The following is a 13,442-nucleotide window of genomic DNA, read 5'->3' on the forward strand; positions in this document are numbered from 1 at the left end:
CAATCATGGTCATAGAAAGACCATGATTGCCTTCATATGACATAGCACATAACAAATGAACAAATTGCCCTCGAGAAGTGCTACTGAACTGCTGAAGTCCTTTTGAGATGTGATGGTACTCACATAACATCACCATTCGAGTTATACAACACAGAAACAGGCCTTCAGCCCAACTCATCCATGCCAACCATGACTTCCATCTTGGTGAGACTCATTTGAGAGGCAATCTCATTAAATGTAGAGAATTCTTCAAGGCTAGAAAAAGGGAAGATATTTCCTCCAGCTGAGAAGTCTAGCATCCAGAGGTACATGTCCAGAGCAAGGACTGAAATAAGGAAAAGAAACTGTTCATTCAGAGGTTGATGAAGTTTACAACTTCTCTACACTGGGTGACTGTAGGGCACAGTCATGTTCACTTAAAACACACTCACTCATTCTAAATGATAATAATAATAGGAAATAAATCCCACATGAAGTGAATGAATTTCAAGATTGTAAGTTTGAAAAGTCTTCCCCTGGAAACTTAACGAACATTTCAATTATTGAAGAATAAATGTTCAGATTTGTTTAAACATAGGCAGTGATCTCAACCCAGGCTACATAACCAGAATTTCAGACTTATAAGACAAAAGCAATGTAAACAGAGTAATAACACTTAGGTGGAACTATATGCAGTGATAGGTCTAATACTGAAGACTACAATTAAATGCAACCACTTTTCACCAAGATATCATGATTTGAAGCACAAACTTAGATTCGGTTTACAATTATCTTGTCTATGTACAGACCAAAGTAAATACCATCAGCATTTATAATTTGTTAAGAGTATATACATTCAGTGACCACTTTATTAGGTACACCTGCTCATTAATGCAAATATCTAATCAATCATCTGGCAGCAACTCAATGCACAAAAGCACACGGACATGGTCAAGAAGTTCAGTTTTTGTTCAGACCAAACATCAGAACAGGGAAGAAATATGATCTAAGTGACTTTAAACCATGCAATGATTGTTGGTGCCAGACGGGGTGGTTGGAATACAGGTGTCCTCCACTTTAGGAATGTTCGCTTTACGTCATTTAGCTTTTACAAAAGACCTACATTAGTAACCTGTTTTCACATTACAAGGAGGATTTTCGCTTTTAAGAAAATTTTTCCCATATAAATTAATGGTCCTTCACTTTACGCCATTTTGGCTTAAGAAAGGTTTCGTAGGAATGCTCTACCTTTGTTTGGGGGGGGGGGGGGACACCTGGACCTCAGAAACTGCTGATCTGCTGGGACTTTCATGTGCAACAGTCTCTAGAATTTACAGAGATTGGTGCAGGAAACAAAAAATGTCCAGTGAGCAGCAGCTCTCTGGGTGAAAATGCCTCGTTAATGGGAGAAGCCCAAGGAGAATGGCCAGATTAGTTCAGCTGACAGGAAGGCAACAGGAACTCAAATAACCATGTGTAACAACAGTGGAGTGCAAAAGAGTGTCTCTGAACATGCAACACATCCAACCTTCAAGTGGATGGGCGGCAAAATAACTTTTTGCCCAGGTTCTTCCAGAAAGAAATTAGGTGTTAGAGGAGGAAAATTGTGTGATATATTAAAAAAGATACTTTTTACCCCATCAGGATATAACAATTTATTTCAGTTAATTAAATACCACTTACGAGGAGTGATTGATACGTTTGTGGCCTAAGGTAGAAGGAGTCAATTTATTTTTCAACATAGTCCCACCAAAAGTTCGTGGCCTAAGGTAGAAGGACATAAGTTATTAACTTCAAATTTTCTGCATAATCACTCAAAGAGTTGAACTGCATGTGCATGTAATGAGAGCTGTATAACACATCTCCTTCTACCTTAAGCCACGAGCTTATCAATCGCTCCTCATGTATTCTCATTATTACAAAGCAAATTTCACCCCTGAGCAGGATCTGTTCTGCCATTTTGCCATGCACAACATGGACTCAACTGAATTTGGCTGAGATATAAAGATTGGCAAAAAGATTCCTTTCACACTTGTATCATCATGGTGGCATCCTTTATACCCATGAATGTCATGGATATACCACCCAAATGACAATATATCCAGAAACCATATAACCATCTAACAATTACAACATGAAAACAGGCCATCTCGGCCCTTCTAGTCCGTGCCGAACACTTACTCTCACCTAGTCCCACTGGCCCGCACTCAGCCCATAACCCTCCATTCCTTTCCTGTCCATATACCTATCCAATTTTACTTTTTACATGGCACCTCCTTCATAAAAGCAGATTAAATGCTTAAATTCAGGTGTTGGCTTGAAGCCAAGACCTTCTGAGATGAATCGGAAGATGTGCAGGCACCTGAATTTGCTCACTGGTAGAAGACTCTATGGGTAAAAATAGAGAGCCCAGTTGCTTGCAAGCAATTTCATTGGGAGAAATGGGCCCAAAAGTAAGGATTTTGCCATGATACTTCCCCAAATAGATATTCTTGTGGTCCTTAAATGCTGGAAATGGATACAGCCAAGTTCAATAGCAGAATATAGTAGTAATGGTAAGACTCTTGACAGTGTGGAGGATCAGAGGGATCTTGGGGTCCGAGTCCATAGGACACTCAAAGCTGCTGTACAGGTTGACTCTGTGGTTAAGAAGGTATACGGTGTATTCATCAATCGTAGGATTGAATTTAGGAGCCGAGAGGTAATGTTGCAGTTATACAGGACCCTGATCAGACTCCACTTGGAGTTCTGTGCTCAGTTCTGGTCACCTCACTACAGGAAGGATGTGGAAGGGTGCAGAGATTTACAAGGATGTTGCCTGGATTGAGGAGCATGCCTTATGAGAATAGATTGAGTGAATTCAGCCTTTTCTCCTTGGAGTAACGGAGGATGAGAGGTGACCTGATAGAGGTGTATAAGATGATGAGAGGCATTGATCATGTGGATAATCAGAGGCTTTTTCCCAGGGCTGAAATGGTTGCCACAAGAGGACACAGGTTTAAGCTGCTGGGGAGTATGTACAGAGATGTCAGGGTTAAGTTTTTTTACGCAGAGAGTGGTGAGTGCATGGAATGGGCTGCCAGCAATGGTGATGGAGGTGGATACGATAGGGTCTTTTAAGAGACTTTTAGATAGGTACATGAGTAATTTCTGAGGTAGGGACATGTTCGGCACAACTTTGTGGGCCGAAGGGTCTGTATTGTGCTGTAGGTTTCCTATGTTTATATGTTGAGTTTGCTCAATCGCCCTTTGTCCGGGTGATTTTCCACCAGGTTCCCTGTCACTTTCCAAGGGATGTCGGTTGTTCATATACATCTTGTGTAAATGCTGGTGGATGAATCAGAGGGGTCTTAAAGGAACTGGGAGAGAGGATAGGTTATATGAAAGTAGGTTGGGTGATGGGTTACTTTGAGAGTTAGTATAGACCCAATGAGGCAAATGGCCTTCATCCAACCCAATCAGAATTATAAAAGGACATGCCAAAAACCTCCAATAAATAAATCATCTTAATCTTTTAAAATTTATTGTAGACAGGTCTCTATTTTGAGTAATGCTGCATTGCTTTTTAACCTCAGTAGTCCAGGTCATGTTTACAATTCTACACTCCACTCCCTCCAAGATAGCTATATTCTTCTGAAACCGTCGTACATAGAATGACCCAGGAACACAAGGTTATGGGCTCTACAGAGCTGCAGCATAACCTCTACATGCTGTAAATATTTTGTAACTGCATAAAAAGCAGGTGGGTGGGGATGGGAGGAGTTTTACAGTATGCATTTTAGAGCTAGACTGCTGATGTATGATACATTTTAATTAAAAAGACAGAAGGCACGACTTCCATGGAAAACATATTCAAGAACATCTAAAGATGAAAATCTTTTGAGTGACAGTAGTCCAGGCATCTCAGTCATTAAAAAAATCTGAAGTGTCAGCACTTAGCAGATGAACGAAGTCGAAATGGATACAAGTGTAAGTGTGAAGAATGATAGTGTGAGGAAGAGGAGGACGAGAGAAATTTTATTTTACTCCTGATGGTACAGACCAGGTTGGCTTTTATGAGACTTCTATTACATTATAGACAAGCCCCTCTCTGTGGTTAAAGTCCTAGGATGTCAAAATTAAATCCCTTCTTTAATTCTCTATTATAAAAATAAAAAGGACAGTAGTTTTCAATTCAATTTTTATCATTTAATATAAGGAACTAATATTTTACAAGTACTGAGGCAGGAAATAAATTAATTTTAAGAGACATGACAAAAATTCTTGACAATTCAAGAAATTACACCATTTCAAAGCAAGAAGCTACAGAGAGCTGTGAAAACAAGTCAGCATTGGACTCTGTTTATACTTCTCATTGCCTCAGTAAAGCAGCTAGCATAATCAAAGACCCCCCCTCTCCACCTTGGACCTTCTCTCTTCTCTCCTCCCCCAAGGGAAAGAAGACACCAAAACCCAAAGACACATTTCACCAGGCTCAAGGACAGCTTCTATCCCACTGGTATAAGACAAGATCAACGATGATGAGATGGACTCCTGACCCCACAATCTACTGTACCTCATTATCATCTTGCACCTTCTTGTCTATCTGCATTACATTTTCTCTGTAGATGTTACACTTTATTCTGCACCCTGGTATTGTTTTACCTTGCACTCCCTCAATGCAATGAATTGATCCAAAGGAAGAGTATGCAGATATGCTTTTCGTTGCATCTTGGTACAAGCGACAAATTCTAATTCCACTACAGCAGCTGTAAAAATTTAACTTATACGCTTACTCTGAGAAGAGATTGACACTCTGCAAGTACAATTGAAAATCTGATTGCAATGGTCTCTGCCACGTGAATTTATTTTCAGATGCAAATTCGGCACCATTGATATTTTGGCACAAAATAGGAAAAGGGGACTTGCCCCTGGAATATTTCAGCAAAATGACTTCTCAGAATTACTATGTTAGTTGTATGAACATAGGCAAAAGGTATTCATAATATTGCAATAAAAAGGGCTTAAAATGCAAACTAAAGGATAATACTCTTACCTGCCCAAGTACTTCATAGAAAGATGTCTTGATAGTTATCTAAAACAGAACAAGCATTTTGAGAGACTAATGTAAGAATTCCAAATAAAGCAGTTTAAAAATATGCAAAGAATTGTCACAATACACTCAGTGGCCACGTTATTAGGTACACGTGCTTGATAATGCAAATACTGTATCTAATCAGTCCATTACATGACAAATCAATGCATAAAAGCATGCAGACATGGTCAAGAGGTTCAGGTGTTCAGACCAAACATCAGAATGGAGACTGTGACTGTGGGATGATTGTTTGTGCCAGAAGGGGTGGCTTGAGTAGCTCAGAAATTGCTGAGCTCCAGGGCATTTTACGCTCTCTATAGAGTTTACAGAGGTTTACTCGGTGCAAAAAGCAAAAGATGTGGAGTAAGCAGCAGTTCAGTGGGCAAAAATGCCTTGTTAACGAGAAAGGTCAGAGAATGGCTAGACTAGTTCAAGCTGACAGGAAAGTGACAGTAACTCAAGTAAGCATGAGCTGCAAAAGCAGTATGCAAAACAACACCTCTGTAGGCAGATGTCGCACCTTGAAGTAGATGGGCTCCAGCAGCAATAGATCATGAACAGACACTCAGTAGCCACTTTATTAGGTACAGGAAGTAACTGATAAAGTGGCCACCAAGTATATACTAAATTTTTAAATGTGTGAGCACAAAAATTACCTATATTAAAAATACTTCGGGAATTTTAAAATCATCATTTAAATGAGCTGTGTATTTCTTTACAAATATTATCATGTAATAGGAGTTGAGCTTTATTTCTTGGAGCATATATTTTTAAACCATTTATTCAGGCCACATTTTCAGATCCTCCCCAGGTTGCGATATAATTCTGTTGTTGAGAAGTGTTCATAACTCAAATAGTTAGCAAGTTGGAAATGCACTCCCCCCAGTGATATAATTAAGTAAAAATACAGGTCAACTAAGCATAATGTGTAGTTCAACAAGAGTGTTTACCTCGGTTATTCAAATTTCTCTGAGATGCAATGGCATTGCCACAATTGAGTATTGACATGGCAGAAGATGCCTGTAGCCCCACAGAAGCTGGCAAACTCACCCACTAGTCTCCCAAGTACTTGCTCATTAGGTATGGGGTATACATAAATTTCACATTTGTAACCTAGAGAGGACCTGTACTGTTATTATAATCTGACATAGAACTGGTCAATGTAGATTTCTGTTAAGAAGACAGTTACTGAGGGGAAGAGTAAACCTGAATACTGGATGGCAGACTTGAGTGGAGCACCAACACAGAGACTGTGTACAAGAAGTGCCAGTCGCCTCTACTTCCTGAGGAGACTGAGGTCCTTTGGAGTATTCAGGCGTCTCCTTCACATGTTCCACCAGTCTGTTGTCACCAGTACAATCTTCTTTGCAGTGGTGTGCTGGGGCAATGGCACCAACAAGGGTGATGCCAACAAGCTCAATAAACTGATTAGAAAGGCTGGCTCTGTTATAGGAGTCAAACTGGCCACACTGGAGGCTGTGGGAGAACAAAGGACCCTACAGAAAATCCTGGCAATTCCGAACAATGTTTCTCATCCCCTGCAGGCACCTTGGCTGAACAGAGGAACCTTTCAGTAATTGACCAAGACAAGTGTGCTGCTCCAAAGAGCGCTATACGAGGTCATTCTTACCTTCAGCCATTAGACTCTATAATGAATCAACCTATAGCCAGGGAAGAGTTGAACCCTCCCCCGCCCATGTTCAACTGATGAAACTTATTTTTTATTCTTTCTTATTTCTCTTCTAATATTTGTTAGTCTGTGTACCTGTAATGCTACTGTGACGTTAATTTCCTTTGAGATCAACAAAGTATCTATCTATCTATCTAGAATTTTTGGTCTTCACTGTGAAATAATTTTAATGGCAGGTTCAATGGTAATCCTCATCCTGTCAATATTAACCCCAGCTCCTGTAAAACTGAACAAGCCACTTGGACCTGTACCATTCTGTTTCCACCAACAGCATCCATGCACCTGCTTCCACTGGGAGGTCAGCTCCAAGCATATTGATTAGATTCAGAGCAGAGCACAGCCTTATTTTAAACACGAGATGATTGCAGTAACAACATTACTGACAGCACTGTCTTGCCCCCCTTCCCCCCCTCTCAACTCCTAGATTTCAGCAATTATACATGCTGTTTAAGTTGAATGCTTGTGAATGACTCTGATTTTCACAAACAACTCAAAACACACGGAAAAGGGGTAGAAAAAAAAGTGTAGGTCATTTGACCCCTTAATCCTGCCCTGCTATTCAATATGATCACAGTCTGTCTGTATCATGCCTCATCTTCTGTGCCAGTTCTCCATAGCAATCACTTCCAACTAAATGACCTCTTTATTAAATATCCCACTTGCCACCCTGTGCACATAGATTTTCTGGGCAGATGAGGCTTGTCCGCCATGGTTGGCAGCTCATCGAGGAGAAGGAAAACTCTGATCTCAAACCTTTGCTGCCTTGTGGCTATACTCACTCAAGGGGAAGGCTTCAAGAGTAAACTCAGAGGAAAAATCCGGAGCTAGAGTCCCTAAGGCAGTCACGCTGACTGGCAACTCCTGCGATGCTGCTGGTATCAAACAGTGTCAATCTCTGCCTTTCCTTTGGGTTCATCAGTTGCATGGAGATGGGGAGCTTGCTCTCCATACTGTATCATAATGCCCAGGCTTGTGTATCTAGACAGCTAGGATGCAATATCCATGGTCAGCATCTCTTCCACCTCAAGCAACTGAAGAAGTTTGGCATGAGCCGCCAGATCCTCAAGACCTTCTGCAGGGGCACCACTGACGGCATCCTGACCGTCTGTATCTCAGCCTGGTATGGACATTGCACCAACCTCGATCGCTGGGTGCTACAGAGGGTGGTACAGACAGCCCAGCTCATCTGTGGATATGAAGGTGCAGAAAGAACATGTCACCCTGACCATAAACTATTTCAGCTGCTCCTACCTGGCAAACAGTACCGCAGCAATAAAGCCAGGACCAACAGGCTACAGGACAGCTTCTTTCTACAAGCCTTAGACATATAAATTCATGTGTCTGTACAATGTGACAGAGTCATAATGCAAAGATTTTTACTCCCTCACCTTGTGGGATGGATGTAAGATTTAAATAAATTCAATTCAACTCCAACCAATAGAGGTCTCAGCATATAGATTTCCTGAGCTTCCCTACCTTAGAATATACCTCAGCTTTAAAAGCTCACCTTCTTGAATCATGTGGCAACATTTACTCTGTCACATCCCCCAAGGACCTTATGTTTCAATAACATTACCTTTCATTCTCCACAGCTCTGAAGAGTACAGACCCAGCTTCTTTTGCTATTCATGAAAGGAAAACACTCTTATCCCAGAAATTAGTCTAGTGTTTTTCTTTTGCTCCAATGCCTCCTGTAACCCTTTCGTAAATAAGTGGAGCAAAACTGCAAAGTACCGCAAGATTTGTGGAAAGTATGCGGATGGCTTAAGTGACCGGGCAGTAATCTGAGAACTGGAGTACAATGTGGGAAATTGTCTTTTTTGGCAGGATAAATATAAATCTTATTTTCTAAATAATAAATTATTGCAGAACTCTTAGAGGCAAAGGCATCTGTGTGTTCCATTTCATGATTTGTACAAGGCTGGTATCTGGGTACAGAAAGTACTTAGTAAACAAACAGCATGTAATCATTTATTGCTAGAGTAACTGAATACAGAACTATGAGAGGTTTATGCTTCAGTTATGCAGGATAAGTGAGACTGCATTCAGAGCTCAGTGTACAATACTGCTTTCCTTACAAGGAAGGATATAAATGTGCTAGATGCAATTCAGACAAGTCTAACTGGACTGCTAACTGCAAAGTCTGAAGAACCACAAGGGAGATTAGGCTTGCATCTGCCAGAGTTTAGAAGAGAAAGAGATGATTAAAGCATGGGAATTTGAAGGACCTTATAATGATTCTAGAACAGGGAACCACTGTTTAAAATAACACTGTTTAAAGAGAAGAGGTGAAACTGTTCTACTCAGTGGCTAATGGATCTTCGGAGCTCTTTAATTCGAAGGGTGGTGGCAGCAGAATTATTTTATAGAAACAAAATTAGATAGATTCTTAATAAAGACGGGGACAAAAGGTCATCAGGAGTTGTCAGCAATGGCGGGTTGAGTAAGGCCAAGCAGGCTCGAATAGCATCCTGCTCCAAATCTGTACATTTGTTTTTTAAAAAAGCTACTATTGAAAAATATTAAATAAACTAGAACATTCAAACTAACTCTACATAGCTTTTCAAATAAAAGCCATTCTTATCTTCTTCCAGACAGCTGATTTTTCCCTTCATTAGAACAGGTTTACTGACCCTGTGCCAAGTTAATTTGGCATGGGTGCAGTAAAAAAGATTTGCAAGCTTGGGAAGTGAGAAAAATTCTGAAGTTCATGTCATCTCACTGAGCTTTGTGAGGTATTCAACCAGGCAGCATGAACAGACCACAGCTGGAGTTCTACTACGTGGAAGGCTGAGGTACCCCCTCCACCAAGGACCTGCTATTTACTGGCAGAGTTGTGGATCTCAGCAAAACATTTGGCCTACCAAAAGAAAATCTATAAATTTGTTATAAAGAAATCTGCTGCTTAAAGAAAGTTTGTGCTTCTATAACCAGTTACAGCACAACAAAATACCCCTTTTTCAAATCATTCCTTTGTCATTTTCTCCTGCTCCAATTACTAAAGGGCTTTATTATATTTCACCACGCTGGATGCACCACATTAGCAGCAATTACTTTGTGTTCTTCTGTACAACACATTAATTCATTACCAACATCATTATCAATTTTTGCTCTTTAATAGATTTTAACAGGAAAATGTGAACACCATTCCTAAAAATAGTTAATGGACAGGAGATGGCTTCCTTCAATGCTGATGTTCAGTGAGTGTATACATTTTCGTAACAAAAAATTTTACCATCTGAAAAATTCCAAGATGTACAATCATGATGTCTTAACAGCACTCATTAAACCATTAGCTAATTGCAGTAAAGCTAAAATGAACTGAAATGAACTCTCTTTTCCAAATCACGTGCACATTATAATAATAGAAAGATTGTGTTTACTACAATCCATGATCCTCAGTAATTTGGTTAATAACTAAATGCAGTACAACCATTAGCATTACTCTTCTGTAAAACTAACTTAAAGTTTTGAAATTAATGTGGAGAGGTTTAATAGAAAGCTATTTGCACCGAGAGTGCAGTCTGAATATGAACCATAGAACACTACAGCACAGTACAGGCCCTTCAGCCCTCCATGTTATGCTGACCCATATAATCCTTTAAAAAAAGTACTAAACCCACACTACCCCATAACCCTCCATTTTTCTTTCATCCATGTGCCTGTCCAAGAGGCTCTTAAATACCCCTAATGTTTTAGCCTCCACCACCATCCCTGGCAAGTCAATCCAGGCACCCACAACAACCCTCTGTGTAAAAAACTTACCTCCCTTAATTTTGTACATATGCCCTCTGGTGTTTGCTATCGGTGCCCTGGGAAACAGGTACTGACTATCCACCCCATCTATGCCTCTCATAATCTTGTAGACCTCTATCAAGTCCCCTCTCATTCTTCTACGCTCCAAAGAGAAAAGTCTCAGCTCTGCTAACCTTGCTTCAAATGACTTGTTCTCCAAACCAGGCAACATCCTGGTATATCTCCTCTGCACCCTCTTCACAGCTTCCACATCCTTCCTATAATGAGGTGACCAGAATTGAACACAATAATCTAAGTGTGGTCTCACCAGACATTTGTAGAGTTGCAACATGACCTCTCTACTCTTGAACTCAATCCCCCTGTTAATGAAGCCTAGCATCCCATAGGCCTTCCTAACTACCCTATCAACCTGTGCAGCGACCTTGAGGGGTGTATGGATTTGAACCCCAAAGTCCCTTTGTTCATCCACACTCTTCAGTAACTGACCATTAATCCTGTACTCAGTCTTCTGGTTTGCCCTTCCAAAATGCATCACCTCACACTTGTCTGGATTGAACTCCATCTGCCATTTTTCTGCCCAGCTCTGCAGCCTATCTATATCCTTTTGTAACCTTCGACCACCTATAGCTCCATCCACAACTCCTCCGATCTTTGTGTCATCTGCAAACTTACTCATCCATCCTTCCACCTCTACATCCAGGTCATTTATAAAAATCACAAATAGCAGGGGTCCCAGGACAGATCCCTGCGGCACTCCACTAGTCACCGACCTCCAGGCAGAATACTTTTCTTCCACAACTACCCTCTTCTTTCTTCCTTTAAGCCAATTTTTTATCCAAACAGCCAAGGTTCCACTTATCCCATGCCTCATGACTTTCTGGATAAGTCTCTCATGAGGGACCTTGTCAAATGCTTTGCTAAGGTCCATGTAGACCACATCCACTGCCCTACCCTCATCAATTTCTTTTGTTACCTCTTCAAAAAACTCAATCAGGCTTGTGAGGCACGATCTTCCCTTCACAAAGCCATGTTGACTATCCATGAGTAGACTGTACTTCTCCAAATGCTCGTAGATCCTATCCTTAAGAATCCTTTCCAGTAGTTTGCATACCACTGATATAAGACTCACCGGTCTATAGTTCCCAGGTTTCTCCTTATTACCTTTTTTAAACAAGGGAACTACATTTGCCATTCTCCAGTCCTCCGGTACTTATCCTGCAGCCAAAGAGGATTCAAAGATCATGGCTAATGCTCCTGTGATCTCTTCTCTCAATTCCCACAACAACCTAGGGTGTATCATATCTGGCCCTGGGGATTTATCAATCTTAATGTTTTTAAGAAGATCCAGCACTTCTTCTTCCCTAATCTCCACATTGTCCAGCACACAAACCCACTCTACTTCAACCTCATCCTGATCAAGATCCTTTTCACTTGTGAATACTGAAGCAAAGTATTTAGGACCTCCCCAACCTCCTCCGCCTCCAGGCACATGTTGCCCTCTTTCCCTTTTCCTACCATTTACCGAGGGCTATTTGGGGGCCTACAGACTACTCCCAGCACAGTGATTGATCCCTTTCTATTTCTGATTTCCACCCAGACTGATTCCATGGACACTCCCTCTATGGCGTCCTCCCTTTCTATAGTCGTGATACTATCCCTGACCAGCAATGCCACTCCCCCTCTTTTTCTACCTCCCATCCTATTCCTTTTAAAACCCCTGAATCCCGGGACCTGCATCATCCAATCCTGCCCTTCCTCCAACCAAGTTTCAGTAACAGCCACAACAAATGTGTTGTCAGAGGAAGTAGTTGAGGCAAGTATATTAATGATGCTCTACATGGATAGGAAAGGTTTAGAGAGACATGGGCAAAACACAGACAAATGGCACCAGCTTAGCTGGGGATCTTGGACCAACTGGGCTGAAGGATCTGTTTCCATGTTGTATGACCATATGACCCCAAATCTACAAGCAAACACACTATATACGTTCCTCATCACCTTAGCCACCTGGATCATCAATTTCAAGCAACAATGGACTTCAACACCAGATCCCCTGTTCATCAATATGAACAGTACACAAATGGTGTCTCTTTATCTAGAGAACAGCTAAGAAGGGTAAAACAGCTGAACCAGGTAACTACAGACCAGTGACTGGAGAAAACTAAGGGAGAAGACAATTGTTCATTTCAAAAGGAAGGGACTGAACAGGTACTGTCAGCATAGTTTTGCATGGAGGACATCCGGTATCACTAATCTGGTAAGAGTTTTTAAGGAGACAACTAATAAAATTGACTGAAAAGTAGTAAGTAGATGCTCTCTGTATGGATTTCACTAATGTGGTTGGCTCATCCAGAAGGTTAGAGCAAGGTGAGCTGGCTAACCGAATCTAAAATTAACTTGATGATAGAAAGAAGATAGCAATGATGGTTAGAGGCTTTTTCCTGATTGAGATTAGTGGCTTACAGTCAGTGTACACAAAGATTAGTGCTAGGATCCTTTGTGTTTGCGATATATATTAAGGACTTAGATGAGAACGCAGGGGGTATGACTGTTAAGTTTGCAGATAGCATGAAAGCTGTTGGTGCTGTGGACACCAAACAAGATTGTTTAAGACTAGAGGATACAGATCAGATCAGGATGTTGCCTAGACTGGGGGACCTCGGGCAAGGGGAGAGATTGGACAGGCTGTGGTGCAAAGGAAGCAGCGAGATGACCTGAAAGAAGCACATAAAATAAACTGGGTTGTCAGAGTCTCATGGTAATGTACCAAAAACAAGTTGACATAGGTTAGGTGTCAGGAAGTCGTTTGAAAGGGCACTTGATGAGAAGGAACTTCACCACAGTAGATGACGTACTGGAATGTGCCACCAGAGGTGGTGCTGGAAAAAGATAAAATCACAACATACAAGAGACAACCACTTGACCTGGTAAGGTTTTGAAGGA

At 41.1% G+C, this 13,442-nt stretch overlaps 1 protein-coding gene across 7 annotated transcripts in view; it reads right to left on the bottom strand.

Annotated features, from left to right (window-relative positions):
• The window catches only part of pgap1 (post-GPI attachment to proteins inositol deacylase 1), a 129,576-nt gene that overhangs the window by 50,501 nt on the left and 65,633 nt on the right, over positions 1-13,442 (bottom strand). For all 7 annotated transcript variants that reach the window (XM_059966934.1, XM_059966938.1, XM_059966933.1 and 4 more), the window contains one exon: positions 5,015-5,053. In XM_059966934.1, the coding sequence (XP_059822917.1) occupies positions 5,015-5,053 (39 nt within the window). The remainder of the gene's footprint in view (positions 1-5,014; positions 5,054-13,442) is intronic.

This window comes from Hypanus sabinus, chromosome 4, assembly GCF_030144855.1.
Source record: "Hypanus sabinus isolate sHypSab1 chromosome 4, sHypSab1.hap1, whole genome shotgun sequence".
Classification (NCBI taxonomy): domain Eukaryota; kingdom Metazoa; phylum Chordata; class Chondrichthyes; order Myliobatiformes; family Dasyatidae; genus Hypanus; species Hypanus sabinus.